The sequence below is a fragment of the Lissotriton vulgaris genome, chromosome 2_1 (assembly GCF_964263255.1).
Source record: "Lissotriton vulgaris chromosome 2_1, aLisVul1.2, whole genome shotgun sequence".
Classification (NCBI taxonomy): domain Eukaryota; kingdom Metazoa; phylum Chordata; class Amphibia; order Caudata; family Salamandridae; genus Lissotriton; species Lissotriton vulgaris.
In genome coordinates this window covers 1,225,713,189-1,225,728,330 of record NC_141687.1, presented here as the reverse complement: position 1 = coordinate 1,225,728,330, position 15,142 = coordinate 1,225,713,189, and the positions used below count along the sequence as shown (strand labels likewise).

Below are 15,142 nucleotides of genomic sequence, written 5' to 3'. Positions count from 1 at the left end.
CGCGCTGTCTATCTGAGTCCGTGGTTGGTGACTGGATTCTGCAAAGATAAAGTATATATATATATGACTTTTTTCCAAAGTATATACTGGTGGAAGGTTCAATCCCTCACAACCACCATTTAGTAACTGTTGGACTTGTTGCATGTATGTAATTATAATGCAGTCAATAAATCCTCCATCTTCATTAGGTTGAGCCTAGCAGCGCGCTTGCGCTGCTCTGCGAGGCATGCTGTATCTGCTCAGGGTGCTTAGACCACACTCACTGCTTTCCATTTTTTTTTCCCTTTGTGAATTCCTTTCCTTTTATTGGTAAAATGCTGCTCTTTGTTAGTCTTTGGGTTCATTTTTCACTTAGTGGGAACTGGCCCTGCTACATGTCCCCTGATGCTTTGATTTATATATTGTTTGTTCAGGGCACTTTATTCATTTAATTGGTTCCATGCTGTGGACACAGCTTCGAATAGCTGTGCTATATTTTCCAACACTTTATTTAACAAGCATTTACAATGCAATGGTTTTGCCTTTGGAAAAGTTAGAGCTATTGGCATTGCTCATGACATTTCTTTTTTTTTTTACTCATAAATAAATGGCATTGTTATTTACATTGCCAACAGCTCTCTCAGCCCACACAGCTCTCTCAGCCCACACAGCTCTCACAGCCCACACAGCTCTCACAGCCCACACAGCTCTCACAGCCCACACAGCTCTCACAGCCCACACAGCTCTCACAGCCCACACAGCTCTCACAGCCCTCACAGCCCACACAGCTCTCACAGCCCTTACGGTACCTGTCAATCAATGTCCAATAGCTTAACAGGAGCACTTAAAGCAAAACTCTTCTTAAAGCACCAGGAGAAATCCGGTTTCAAGTGGCCCTCTGCCGGTGGTGTGTGCAGGTTAAATGGATAGGTCAATAGTATATATCAGCATGAATACTAATCAACAAAAATCCCACCTTCCCAGGCGACCTAGCCCAAGTTTTAAAAAAAAACCTCAAACCCAGTAGCTAGTAACAAGACCTTCTTCCTACTACTATCAAGTCAAGTCTTCACATCTTCAAAAATGTCTGGTGTCTGATCAATGCACACTCGCCCGAGTTGTCGTTGCTAGATACCTAAAAATGAGCTAGATTACCCCTACGGTGAAAAAGTCCACCCTTGTTCCCAATTTGTTGGTTAATTTCAGACGTGTTTCCAACCAACACAAGCTATGTAGTCATTAAATACAGACTCTCAAAACAGCAAATTATGTATATTAATAACCATCAACTACTAATCGAGAGATCTGTTTTCAGCATAAAGAGACACCCTTAAGGCCATGCATACCTTCGCCTTACTTGATGTATCAGCAGCGTTCAACAACGTCAAATCACCACAGGACACTAAGATTGCTGTAACATAGGTCTGGATCATGTAATCAAGATCGTTAATTGCCTCTCATGGTTGTCATCTCACCACACCCAGGTGGGGAGGATGACATCTGAAACAGTGCACAAATGAAATGTGGCATCTCCCAAGGCTCTGTATCAACAATTATAGCATTTTACCTTTACCTTAAACCACTATGTTCCTTCCTTCCTTCCTTTGGGATCTCGAGTCTCCATCTCCTAGAATACGGATGACACTCAGCTTTAGCTAAAAGCATTATCCATTAAGGACATTCTCAGACTTTGACTTGTCTCATGAAACTCTAGCAGTGAGTTATCATCAACATTCTCATACTCCATCCCCAAAAAGCGTTCATCCTCTTCAAACCCAAGCTTAAAAATACATTTTTACCCTGCACTTCTAGCTGAACTGGTTCCCCTCTTCTTTCTCCATCTCAATACAACAGTTTGGAATTTACCCCTAACAACACTACTACTATCATGTCACATTAACAAAGTAGCCCAATTTGGCAACTTTTTCCTCTCATTCGCTCAAGAAAATTGAAAACCTCCCAACACCAAATCAAAAGAAAACCATGGCACGTACTATAATCATATTCCGCCTGGACACTGGAAATTGCACTCTGGCTGGTGATCCCTAGTGCTCTCTCGGCCCAATCCATGCTGTTCTTCACACTACAGCCTTACGCTTCTTAGCCAAGAGAAAAATTGACTACAATGCCTCAGTATTGAGACTGACTGAGGCTGTCTTCTAATGTAGGCCAGGATTAAACTTAAAATCTGTTGCCTTATGAAGAAGGCTCTCTGGAAAAAGAAAAACACACCTATCTGGCCAAATTGCAGACTTCCTCTAACAGACAGAGGGGCGTCGGAAGAAAGACTCCTTGCAACTCGAAATACGAAATTCAAAACATCAATAGGCGTGAACATTCCTTTAGTGGTGCAGCAACTAACCTTTGGAACTCTCTTCCTCCACAATAACCCAACTGAACATCCTCTCCTTGAGGCACTAGCTACAAATTCATCTCATCCATCTTCACCAGAACCAATTCTTTACCTTAAGTCACCATGGGGCGAACGACTGGTCAATAAAAATTGCCCTTGGGAAAAACTATTACTGCAACTTGCTTTTTTCTCCGTGAAATTTTACCCGCATATTCAGGGTTACAAAGGTCAAAAATTAGATTACGTGCAGATGCATTCATGCCATACTTAAAATTCAAATGTTTTCGACATAACCATCCCGTTTTTCCTATGCAAATTATCCAGGTTATACCTGAAGGAAATTATGTTGGGGCAAAGAACCTATAGTGATAAAATTGTGCACAAACTCGGAGTACGAAATTACGAGCAAACATAATTTGAGTCTAAATTCGGATTTAGAGTGCAACAACGAATAATGGACATAGTCTCCAGTTTACTCAATGACTTCTACTTATTTCAGTACCTAAAATATCTTAATTACAACAGTTTTTGCACTGCGTAAAGAACAGTAATAATACCTTTTTAGTGCAGCGCCGCTATAGAAAGATGGCAAATTTAAAAAATATTAGCAGGCATAATGTTGTGGTACAGATTTCGCAATGGTGTTTTTTTTGTTAAACACTTTGCAATACTGATTTGAGGAAAGCAGGTATAGGGTTCCTCCAAGAGCGGGCATAGCTGATTGGACGACCATAGGCATTAAACTCAGCGACTACTAGGATAATGTCGAAGCAACCATGGGCTAAAAATTAATGGAACAATCTGGAAATGTCCTTACCAAGGGAGCAAGTACAAAACAAATAAATAGTTACAGAATAACATTGTCTGCACCACAGACCTCACTTTAATTATAAAGCATGCATAATAAGTGGAACAGGTGTATACAACAAGGCGCTAGCAACAAGTATGGACTTAATAAACTGTGCAAGCAGACCTATAATAACCATTGCTTTGTACAGACCCTCTGTTTCCCATGAACCAACCTCTGAGGGCAGCTGAAATGGCATGTAGAGTGTTACATAAGCCCTAAAGTAAATAAATCCAATGGTAGAAACATAGGAAATTTAAGACAGGTGGAAGGTGGTTGAGCATGACAGGGAAGGAGGCGAGAGCTTGTGTGCTAGTGGAAATAGCTCCAAGAGGTGGCAGAGGTTTGGTTTAGCAATGGGAAAAAAGCAGTGATAAAAAAGGTTTGGGATCGCTTGGGGACAAGGCGTCATGGTTGATGTGGGGCGCAGGAGTAGTAAGGATAAATATGGAGTGGCTTGAAAGGCAGAGTGTTGACAAGGTGCACTTGGTGACTGAGGTGTGGTATAAATCACTATATCAATTCTACTCCATAGGTATGACAAAGGAAGGGGCGGAGAAGGGAATTAGCAGCGAACCAGCACATACCAGTGAAGCGACCCCCGCTGTCCCTGTGCCCTCTCCGCCGCTGAAGGATGAAGTAGTTGTTGGACTTGTGTGTGACTCAGAGCTTCAGGGCGCTCTTCAGCACCACCTCCTCGGGTTTCAGCCACATTTCTGAAGGGTGCGAGAGGCGCAGCGGCTGCTGCCCGGGTCCCGGAGCCCAGCTTTACCACATCCACGGCGAACCCCACGTGGGCACCCGCTGCAGGTGCCCCCAGCACCAGCCGCCTCCCGCAGCCGCCGTAGCCCGGCTTCGGAGCAGCATAGTTCCGGCATCCAGGGAGGAAGTTCCGTATCCTCCCTCCTCTTTCCAGCGGCCTCTGGCGCCTCCTCCCCGCAGCACATGGATCTGCTCTCCGCCTCCCGAGCGCGGGCCAGGCTTGAGTCGACACGGAGGTGTGTGAGGAGACGGGGCCTCCCAAAACATGCGGCCAGGAGCCCCGGGCTCCACACATAATAACCCCGGTAGGTGGGGTTCGAAAATGTGAGATAAGGGCGGCCTGAAACTAATATTAAGGCTTCAAAAGCGAGAGCCCCTGACACGAACACAGAGTTCTCCAGACAGCCGACACACACACACGTGATCCCCACAGGCATACGGAGTCTCCGAGTGATACAAATGCACGACCACACAAAGACACACAGCTCCCGAAACGCACACAAGTGACTTAGCAAAGAGCCGTGTAATGGAAGATTCCAAGGTCCATACGACTATCCCTCTAAACCGGAGTCCAAATACCACCCTCTGCAGATACCCAAAACGGAAACTGAGCCATTCCTTACCCCTTAACTTCGAACCCTGATGTACCTAGGCTCTCATCAAGTCCTGAGATTCTATGGAAAGGCGGCAGTGTAGAAATGGCAGCCGCCCAACGTACCCGCCCCAAATTCTTTCTTTAAAGCCAGAACGCGGGAGGGGGGGCGGGAACGGCGCTCGGACAGCGGGAGGGGGGGCAGGAACAGCGCACGGTCAGCGGGAGGGGTGGCGGGAACGGCGCACGGTCAGCGGGAGGGCGGGAACGGGCACTCACCTGGACTTCTTCCGGCGGCGGTCGGCCTAGAATGAAGAAAACAAACCAAAAAAAAACCAAAAATACCCGCCTACCGCCGAGATGACACGCACAGAGGGGCGGAGAGGGAAAAAATCTCGGGAACGCCCACGAATCTGGTCCGGCCATGACGGACAGATCTCTGTTCCAATGGCTAGCCTCCATTTATGGAGCTAGCCAATGGAACAGAGGGCGGGACTAAGCCCTACACTGTAGGAACATAAGATTTCTCCTGGGCGGAGCTAGGAGCTCCGACGCCAGGCGAAACCTAAAAATGGTTGAGACCGCCTGGGCAGCTAACAGCAGGCACGGGAGCAATGCATGGGAAAACGGGGCAGCTTTGCGGGCACAGACCAGCCGAGCTCCGGCACGCTGGTATTGCTTCAGCTTTGCATCGGAACATAGCGCTAGATGCATACAGTTGCTGGCTTCCTTCGACACTTATTGTGGTATACTTTTCAACACTCTGTTTGTTATTGTTACAGCTGCCGGGACAGCAGGCAGGAGCTGTGCCGGGGGGGGGGGAACTATATCACAAAAATGTCATCTGTGCTCTCCAGAAGTATTGCAAACACTGGAGTATTGCAAACGCTGGAGAGGCAGGCGGAACGTGAAGGAGAAGCAACACTACCCTCTGCAGAAGGCTTAGTCTTCCTCGTTTCAAAGAGCCCCTCGCTGCACAGCTGCATCTGTAAACTGTAAATTCAACCCCTCCCTGCCAGCATCCCCTCCGCTCACGCTTCCCATGTCTGCCCACAGTCCCCGTAGCTGCTAGCACTCCCAGAGGCTGTCAACGCCAAGCAAAACCTTCTTCAGAAAAGGTTGTATGCACCATCTGTCTCATTTCCTACCAAGTGTTTTCACTGTATTTTCACACATCTTTTTTTCTGTCTTTTCACTATTAGTCTGCCTTTATTTTTTTGCCTGGTTCGCATTTTTGTGCATTTTCACCCATTTTCTTTACCTGTTGTGCCCTTGTCTTTTGCTTCGCACTGTGCGTCGGATCTGGCTGCTCGTGCCCTTTCTGCAACCGCCCTCCCTTCTCCTCACTGCTCTTTACCTGCCTCTGTGCCTTTTTCCACTCTCTCTCGCACTCTGGCACCTTTTCCAGGCTAGCCCACCACCCCCTACACTTCTCACCCTCCCTCGCTTCTATCATTACTATTTATTAAGCTGTAAAATATGTACCCTTTCATTTCTTTTCTTTTACAGTGAAATCTAACATACACAAAGTGCTCAATGCCTGGTGCAAATAGTTGAATAATTCTTAATTGCTAAATGTCTTCTGCCTGTAGTCTCCTCTCAGTTTCTATGCTGAGGAAGAAGGGCGGCAGATATCAGATAGTGTGCTGCATGGCCAAATACTTGAAAAGTCCCAAAGGCAAGACCTATTCGCTATGCCAATGCTTGTTGTAATTTGGTGTAAATCCCTTAAGTAGTTTTGGAGTTACTTAGGAAAAAATAAATTTGTAAACATAGGGGCACGGATCATTCGCAGATGCACTGAAGGAGGATTAGCTAATCCAGAGGAAAAGCAAGGCCCTGATTGGCTGACCACAACCTGAGAGGAAAGTTGCTGCTGCCATTTTATTTCTCGCATCAGGCCCGGGGAGGACAAACAGAATTAAAATAAATAAGGGATCAGGATACAGGTATCCTGATCACATAGAAGAGATGGACTCTTGTGCAAAACAACTCCCATTTTTTTTCCAGCCGATTTCGGGGATTTATCGCAGCGTTCAGCGTAGCCCTCTGTTTAAATCTGCAAAGGATTTGTGGGTCAAAAAACAATGGGGAATAAAATTTACTTGCACACCAAAACCCGCTGCGTGCATGAGTGTATGCGATGGGGGTGGGGGGGGATTTGCTGAAGGCCAGGCTCTGCGGCCACACCCCATCTAGCATGGCATGCCCAAAGGCCATGAGTGGTGGGGGACTGGGGGTTGCATTAACGTGGTCTTTAGAGATTACTCTCTACAGCTAATGATAGAAGCTTTACCTATGGTCACCAATTCCCCCTTTGAGGCCAGGCTTTTTACCACTGCTTTCTGCCTAGCTTTTTTCGGGGCCTTCAGGGTAAGCGAGCTAGTGGCCAAATCTAAAACTGACAGGTCAAATGCAGCGTTGGGTATGATGGATGTCTGCGCGACAGACGCTTTGGCACTCCGTATTCGAAGGTCAAAGACAGACCAAGCAGGCCGGGGCACAGCCATAGTGATACAGGCTTTGGGAGACCCCAGATATTGCCCGGTCTATACAGTGAGGGAATACCTTAAGATAAGGCCAGCACTTTCAGGATATTTTTTAATGCACGCATATGGGGCTCCCTTGACCAGGTTCCAGCTGGATCGCATCATGGGGGCGGCTTTGTCCAAATCCGGATAAGGATAAAACCACTTGTGATAAATTGGCGTCCTCCACCTTTTTTCAGCAGGCTGTCAAGTATGGTTGATGGGACATTCATGCGTTGCCAGGTTGGAACAGTGGGCAGCACACAAGAATTGGACCCAGGGTTTCGCACAGACGCAGTTTGCATAGCTGGGTTCGCCGGGGATGAAATGGAGCAGCCTGAGGACTAGTCTAGAACAGCGCATCACATTAGGAGGATCGCTACCGAACATTTTGATAATCCACTTGGGGGGTAATGACTTGGTCACCAAGGGGAGGAGAGCACTGATACAGGCCATGCAAACAGACATCTTGGCTATTAACAACAGGCTTGGATCATGCGAACTCTGGTGGTCTGAGATCGTCCCTCGCAGGGAGTGGAGGGGGGCGAGATCCCCCATGGCAGTAGATCATTCACGTAGACGGGTCAATAGGTCTATGCAAAAGTTCATGGAACGGAGAGGATTGGGATTCATCAGGCATGCTCTGATACAGGAAAAGATTGAAGGTTATTATGAGAGGGATGGGGTGCACTTGTCCGAGGTGGGGATGGATATGTTCCTCTTAGACATACAGGATGCACTTTCAGTTGCAGGATGTCGGTGAACCACTCTGAGTAGGGGGGGCTCTGTCATCGACGATAGCCTCCTCCAGAGCTGTGGCGGAGTTACAGGGCGATCTGGAGGTAGACGGGTACAGTAAGGGTACCTCTGCGGCAGACGGGGACAGTAAGGGTACCTCTGCCTGGCACAGTAAGGGTGCCTGAGCCAAAGACCTGGAGCCGCAGGAGGTTCCGGGAAACCACGACGGCGCCCTGTTAGTCCTTCGGGCGGTTGGGGGGCCTGAACCAACCGGGGGTGTGCCATACCGCTCCGCCCTGAAGGGGGCGGGAGTAGTAAGATAAGGATCGATAAGGTTCTGCACTGCTCGGGCTTCGACCCACCATGCTGGCTGGCTCTTAAGGCGGGCGGGGCAGCGAGGGGCTGCCTGCCCTGGATCGCCCGTAATATAACCCACTAAAGTCATATTCTTGTTGTATAAAGAATAAACCTGCAGCAGTTCTTTACCCATAAACCATGCTAGTGTAATCATTATGGGCAGAATGTACATAATGTTGGGGGGGGGGGGGGCGGATGACTGTGTGGGCACTATAAAATGTACTTGCACACCAAAACCCACTGCGCGCATGACTGTATGCGATGGGGGTGGGGGGGTTTGCAGAAGGCCAGGCTTCGCGGCCACACCCCATCTCGCATGGCATGCCCAAAGGCCATGAGTGGTGGGGGACTGGGGGTTGTATTAACGTGGTCTTTAGAGATTACTTAATGTTAAAAAAAAGAAAAAAAATCACTGACGAAAAACAAAGTTTACAGGGAGGTTATAATTAGGTTCACATTTTACCCATCCAAAAACAACGGAAATTCCCATTTATACTTATCTAAAGACACAATAACTTGTACAGTTAATTAACTTTCGGTACTGAGACACGCACTAAGGCACACACACACAAAATTGTGATGCACATCCAAAAAGATTATAATAATATCATCAGAAAATATACTGTGAAGGTCCAACTTTGGGGGAAATGGCTGTCCTTTAAGAAAAATGAACATATTTCCTTCACTATCCTTCCACGACAAGCTGCACTCCTCTACTATTCACCAGCACCAAACTTAAGTACCTGGCTCTGTTAGACAGTATGACGCAAACTTCTCCATGCTACAGAGGGACGGGCAAAACTGGTGTCTTTGCTCCTCGTTTCCGAAGCGATCAATCATCCAAACACACATGCTGTAGAGAGAAAGAGTGGTAAGGGAAAAACAGAGTCAGTGAAAGCAAAAGTCAGAGTAGGTGTTCTGTAAACTGCAGAAGCCTGAAACAGGGCTATTAAATACATGTGTTACATAGGCAGCTGCCCGAGTTGTGTTAAGAATATGCATTCTCGTTTCTTAGGTTTTTAGCGGCTACGTTTCTCAGGGTTGGACAGGCAGATAGGTCAATCAGGCAGTGCTTGTTGCCTGTTAGGCCAGTGTGTGGCCTTTTTTGGTTTGGTTGTGGGCCTCTTTTATGGTCTGCTGGAGAGCTTTTTTTGGTCAAGCCTGGGCAGCGCATGCGCTGCTGTGGAGGCATGCTGTATTCAGGTATGGACTTGAAGCTCCACTCATTTTCTACCCATCTTTTCAATTGGCTCCTGTTACAGTAGTTTCTAAATAGTTGCTTTTAATTCATGTATAGGCTTAGTAGTCCCTCCTTAGTACCGCCTTGTCTGCATTTGTAACCTCCCATAAGGACTGGACTTTTTACTTGTGTTGTTACACAGTCTATTGTGTCTACAGTCTGTGAACAATATTTACTTTAATGAGGTTCTCCTATTGCATGCACAAAGGGCTTTCTTGCAAGGGTGCCTGTCTTGCCTCTGGGACCTGCGCTAAGGTTTCAGCACTGTGCCCCTTTTACATTTCTATTGGGCCAACTTCACATAAAAAGAGCTTTTTTTTCTTTCGTAAAAGTGTCCCATACCGCACTTTCACTTTAATGGTGGCCGCGCACCTTTCTTTAGACCAGTCACACCTAAATAAAGGAGTGTGGCCGTCATTAAAGTGAAAGTGCAGCATGGGGCGCTTTTACAAAAAAAGAAAAATATTTGTTTGTCACCTTGATAAACCAATACTTTTTTGGGGGTTAAAGCGCCACATACTTCACTTTGCTGGGTATGCTGGTACACAGAGTGGGACACTTGATCTCACTCATGATGTAGATGGCACCGCACACCCATATCCACTCTTAAATAACGATGCACTGCAGGGTGCTCGGTCAAGTGAGGAAATGATTGTTTAAGCACTTGCAACTGTTGAAATAGGCACTTAGTGCAAGAACACAATGCACTTTTCACTGGTGAATGCTATCCTACTGCATTTACACTTGTGAATTCAGGATACCTAGTGAAGACAGTGTACTTGCATGCAAATGTCAATATGCGTCATGGTCTATGTGCACTACCATATACAATACGTTTTCCAAATACCTCCACTAGTCAGTTAACGTTCTTGTAAATAATCTGTGTGTACAATGAACGTCACCTGTTCAAATGCTATTAGCGTGAACTCACTTCTCCTCGTTCTAAAGGCGATGTGATGAGTACCATCAGGACGAGAAAAATGAGTCTAGTAGTGCATAGCAGTGTGCTTTAAGTGTGGGCTTTATAACAAAACAAAACAAAAAAAGACAGTCTCGAATTTTTCCTGCCTGTGTGCGAGCAGGCGCAATCTTTCTTCCAATATACTATGAAAACTAGTACACTCGTATTGTGAGGTGTACTAAGGGGACACAGGTTTACATTAAGTGCAGTGAGCACAGATGCACTAACTCTGGAGCGGACTAATCACCACCCTTTGACCAAATAGCGCCTTGGTACTGCACAGAGGAGCACAAGATGTGCCACGCAGACCAAGTGCATGGTTCAGTATGAATCCCCCTGACAACCAGTCTTTGCAACAACCAAGTTGGCAGGAGAATGCAGGATTGCAAAGACAGTGCAGTCTAGCTCGGCACAGAATGTGAGCAGAGTCAAGGCGCATAAATGGGGAAATGGCACTGCGAAGAAAGTCACACTTTTGATTCTATGAAATAAAGTATTTGGTTCTTTAGTAATATACATTTTCATTTCGCTATAATACAAACACGAATTCACTCTTTGAATGATAAGTATTTCTCTATTCCCTAAAATTAAGTTAACTCCAACCTTTCAAAAGAAGTGCACAAATGATTCCACCTCAAAGTCCTTTCTGGAACAACACAATTCACACAAGGCGCACTTGTACAATGTGAACCAAATGCCTTATGATTTGGCCCTGAGCAAATATATGCAGCATGGGTAGGGATGAGCCTGTGATGCACATACACTCACTTATGAATGCTGATGTAAGCTGTGGTGCTGGTGCAGCCAGTCGACAGGGCCTCGAAGATGATGGAGGTGTCCAGTCGCGTCAGTCCCGATCCCCCCACCTCAGGTCGCACGTAGATCCCTCCAAACCCCAGCTGTGCTGCCTTCCGCATGGTCTCCACGGGGAACACCTCCTGTGGGTGACGCAAGTAAACCCTCAGCGCTGGATGCTTAAGAACACATTCTGCGCAACTAAAGTTTTTTGACATGAAAAGATATCAGTGGCATGGGTATCAATTGCGTAAACCTTTCAGTATCCCCATGTAACACGCCATTACTTCTCTAGTGCTCCAAGGGAAAGAATGGCCACCCACACCCTTAAATCTAGTGACGATAAAGCCCCCAACTTGGACACATTTCTAAGACCTCTGGGCAACACAACATCCAAATGTCAGTATAAAAAAGGTGTAGTATTACTTTGTCTTTTTATTCCTCCATCTTCACATAGAATTAAATCACTCCAGAAATGCAGTGTTCCTTTCAGTCAGTCTTGTAGCCAACACGTGTTTCGCCATTGGTACCTAAACCATTTGACTTCATCCGGGTTGCTCTCCATGTGGTCCATATAGAAGGAAGGCTGGACTTGGGCTCATTTTTCTCAGCTACATTTGGAAATTAAACGAGCCTAAACCTTAACCTTGAGTTGGAAATATCTTAGTAACGAGGAGGGAGGGACACCCGATTGAGAGTCAAGTATCTCCCCCATAGACAGTGTACCCAGGGTGGGATACGGGCCTCTTCTGCAGGGGATGGACACTACGAGGGGTGAATGTGTTGTGGGCCTCTGAAACAGAGCTGGGAGTCTGCTGAACACGGAAAAACTGAGGTTCGCTTTTTAAAGAGGGGGTCTGGGGCGGGTGCTCTTACTTGGGCTACTTTACCCCCGAGGCTGCCCAGCCCTGCTGGGCCACGAACCGGCCTGGGCTATACGTCGGGTCGGGTTGACAGGGGGAGGTACAGCCTGCTTCTGCCCGGCCTGGCAGCATGGCCTGTGGCATCCTGCGGTGTGGCCAGGTCCGAGCTCTGCTGCGCTGTGCTATCCGGGGGCTGGCCCCCTGCGGCTGAGAATGGGCCTAGACTTTGTGAAGAGACCTGTAGCGGAAATAAATAAATAAATAAATCACCATGGAGTGCATAACGGTGTGCTGCCCGGGCTCAGATCGGCAGCTGGCAGGGGCCCGGATCCCGGGTTTACTCAACTTGCTGGGGCCGGGCTGTAACAGTGCCACCTGAGGTGACCCGGCGGTCACCAGGAACTTGAATGACCGCCTATTGTGTTTCTAGAGGCAAGTGAGAGGCGGTGCGGACTCACTGTGGGTTGGGGCCTGGCCCCACCATAAACATGCATCGAGGGAGCGCGGCGTAAGCTTGGGCCCCAGTCCCAGTGTTGCTCTGGCTTTGGCTGGGCCACTTCTCGCTGCCAAACCTTAAGGTGAAGAATAGCTGGATATACCACCAGAGTGCTCTTGGTAGTACCTATAAATGTAAGTAGACGCTGAAGCAGTTAAAGTGGAATGCTTTATTGTAGTTTAAATCGCCAACACAGCTGAGGTCGGGCGGGCAGACGTCTTATCACTAAGGGTCATCAGCTGGCATCTGTCAACATTCCAGAACGTTCAGTTGATGACGGGGAGAGGGGTGGGGGGGAAGCGGGAAGGGACATAAGGTCGCACAATGTGATGGATGCACATAGCGTTTAAATAATACTTGTAAATACAACACGTCTAACTCCTTGAAAAAGTAAAACTTGCAATAAGTCGTTATTCTCAAACAAAGTCATCTAGTTTACTCGGGGGAACAACCCTGCGTCCATATCTGGTTTTTACTATTTCTTTTTCTTCACTGATTGGTATACAATCTTTTGGTTCTGTTTAGGCAGAACTCTGGGTGCTCTGTGGAGAATCCCCATCGTCATCCTCTTCCCAGAATTCACCCGTCGCAGTGGTCAGATCTGTGCACACCCCTTTCCTCTTCTTCTGCTACCCTGTGTTTGGATGGGGCTAACCATGAGAAATGCCACACCTTGCCATCGCTCAACAGGGCAGAGCTACAAAATACTTTTTCTACCCTAAGGAGTTGTGTGAATTTGTTTCTTCCTTTGGCTATGAACCCACTGGTTTTAACACTGACCGTTTCTCCCACTGATAACTGCACAGGGTTGCATCCGTGTTTCTTGTCATATCGTGTTTTACTTTCTAACTGTGCTTTCTGTAATCTGCACTTGACAGTGTCTGGTGACGACTCAGCTCTTTTAGCTGCAGTCTGCCAACCAACATTGTCCTTGGACATAGGTGTCCTCCCTCTCATAAGTTGGAATGGGCTATGACCACTGCTGTTGCATGGAGTTATTCGGTATGCCCACAATGTTTTGTCAATTTCATTTCTCCAAACTAGCTCATTGTTAGTGGCTAGTTGTACAATACCTTTAATGGCCCTGTTAAATCTTTCTACAGCACCATTTCCAGCTGGGTGGTACACTGATGTAGTTTTGTGTGTTAACTTGTTTCTTTTTAAGTAATTAGTAAACAATTCTGATTTAAACTGTGGGCCATTATCACTTACAAAAATGCATTTGGAAAGCCCTTCCCTTATGAATACATTGTCAATAAATTGTAGCACACTCTGGGTATCGGTCTTGTTGACAAAACCTACCTCAGGCCATTTTGAGAAGTGATCTATCAAAACAATGGCGTATACCTGTTAACCCTGTTCTGTTATTGGGCCCATAATATCTACTCCTACTCTTTCCTATGGCATGTTGGGGCATGAAATGGGGTGGAGAGGGGGTCGGTACGTGACCTTGGTCTTGTCTGAGTTTGTGCATTGTATGCAATCCCTCACTATTCGCTCCGTTGCCATATCCACTCCAGGCCACCAGTATGAGTTTCTGATCCTGCTCTTAGTTTTGCAAATGCCCAAATGTGCTTCGGGGCATAACTCTAGAATTGTTGGTCTGAGTTTTATGGGAGGGATTACTTTGCCACTTATTAAAATCATTCCGTTTTCAACTGACAGCTCATCCTTCACTTCCCAGTAAGGTAATATTTCTTTTTCCACATTTTTCTTTATCAGCCACCCATTCTTTATCATGGCTCGGACTGTGCATACAGTTTGGTCTCTACTTTGTTCATTTTACCACTCTTCAATTGAAATTCCATGCTTCTCCTCATGAATTCTTGCCACCCAAGATTTCTCATTCATTTCACATTTGTTTTCCTGCACCAAAACCGGCATTCTGCTCAGGAAATCAGCTACTACATTTTTTACACCTAGTAAATATTGAATTTCATAGTCCTAGTCAAAAAGCCTGACAGACAATCTAGCCAGCCTTAGAGAAGCTGTATACATTCCCTTGGTAGATAAGACTTTAGTGAGTGGTTTGTGATCACTCCTTAAAATAACCTTGTTTCCCCATATAAATTGACGGAAATGTTCTAAACCCCACACACAAGACAATGCCTCACGTTCGATGACAGAAAACCTTTCTTCCGTCACAGTCAGCGAACGTGAGGCAAATGCTATGGTGCATTCTGTACCTTTGGTATCAATTTGGGTCAGGACAGCACCTAGACCCTTTACCACTTGTATCTGTTGTTACTATGCATTTCAACAATGGATCAAAACCTTGCAATGGGGGGGGCATTACATATGTCCTTTTCTAGCATGAAAAAAATTTCTGCAATATTCTGACCATACAAATTTGTTTTTGTTTTTTAGTAATTGTCTCAGAACAAATGTTTTAGTTGAACATTTCTCTATGAATTTGGAATAGAATTCAATGAGACCTAAGAAGGAGCGAAGTTAATCTTTGTTTCTTGGTTCTGGGGCATTTAAAATTGCATCTAAGAGCGCTTTCTTAGGTTTTATTCCCTCTGCTGATCTAGAGTGCCCCAGGATTCCTAGTATTTGCATGAGTTTGTCATTGTGTTCTTCTTTACTTTTCCCCATGACTAATTGGTCATCTTGGAATAACAGAATGCC

The 15,142-nt window shown here is 46.3% G+C and overlaps 1 protein-coding gene across 1 annotated transcript in view; it reads right to left on the bottom strand.

Moving 5' to 3' along the window:
- ACAD8 (acyl-CoA dehydrogenase family member 8) overlaps positions 1–15,142 on the bottom strand; it is a 350,191-nt gene that overhangs the window by 195,688 nt on the left and 139,361 nt on the right. The window contains exons 3-4 of the mRNA XM_086956943.1: positions 11,126–11,295; positions 8,900–9,009 (exon numbers count right to left, since the gene is read on the bottom strand). Of these exons, the coding sequence (XP_086813069.1) occupies positions 8,900–9,009; positions 11,126–11,295 (280 nt within the window). The remainder of the gene's footprint in view (positions 1–8,899; positions 9,010–11,125; positions 11,296–15,142) is intronic.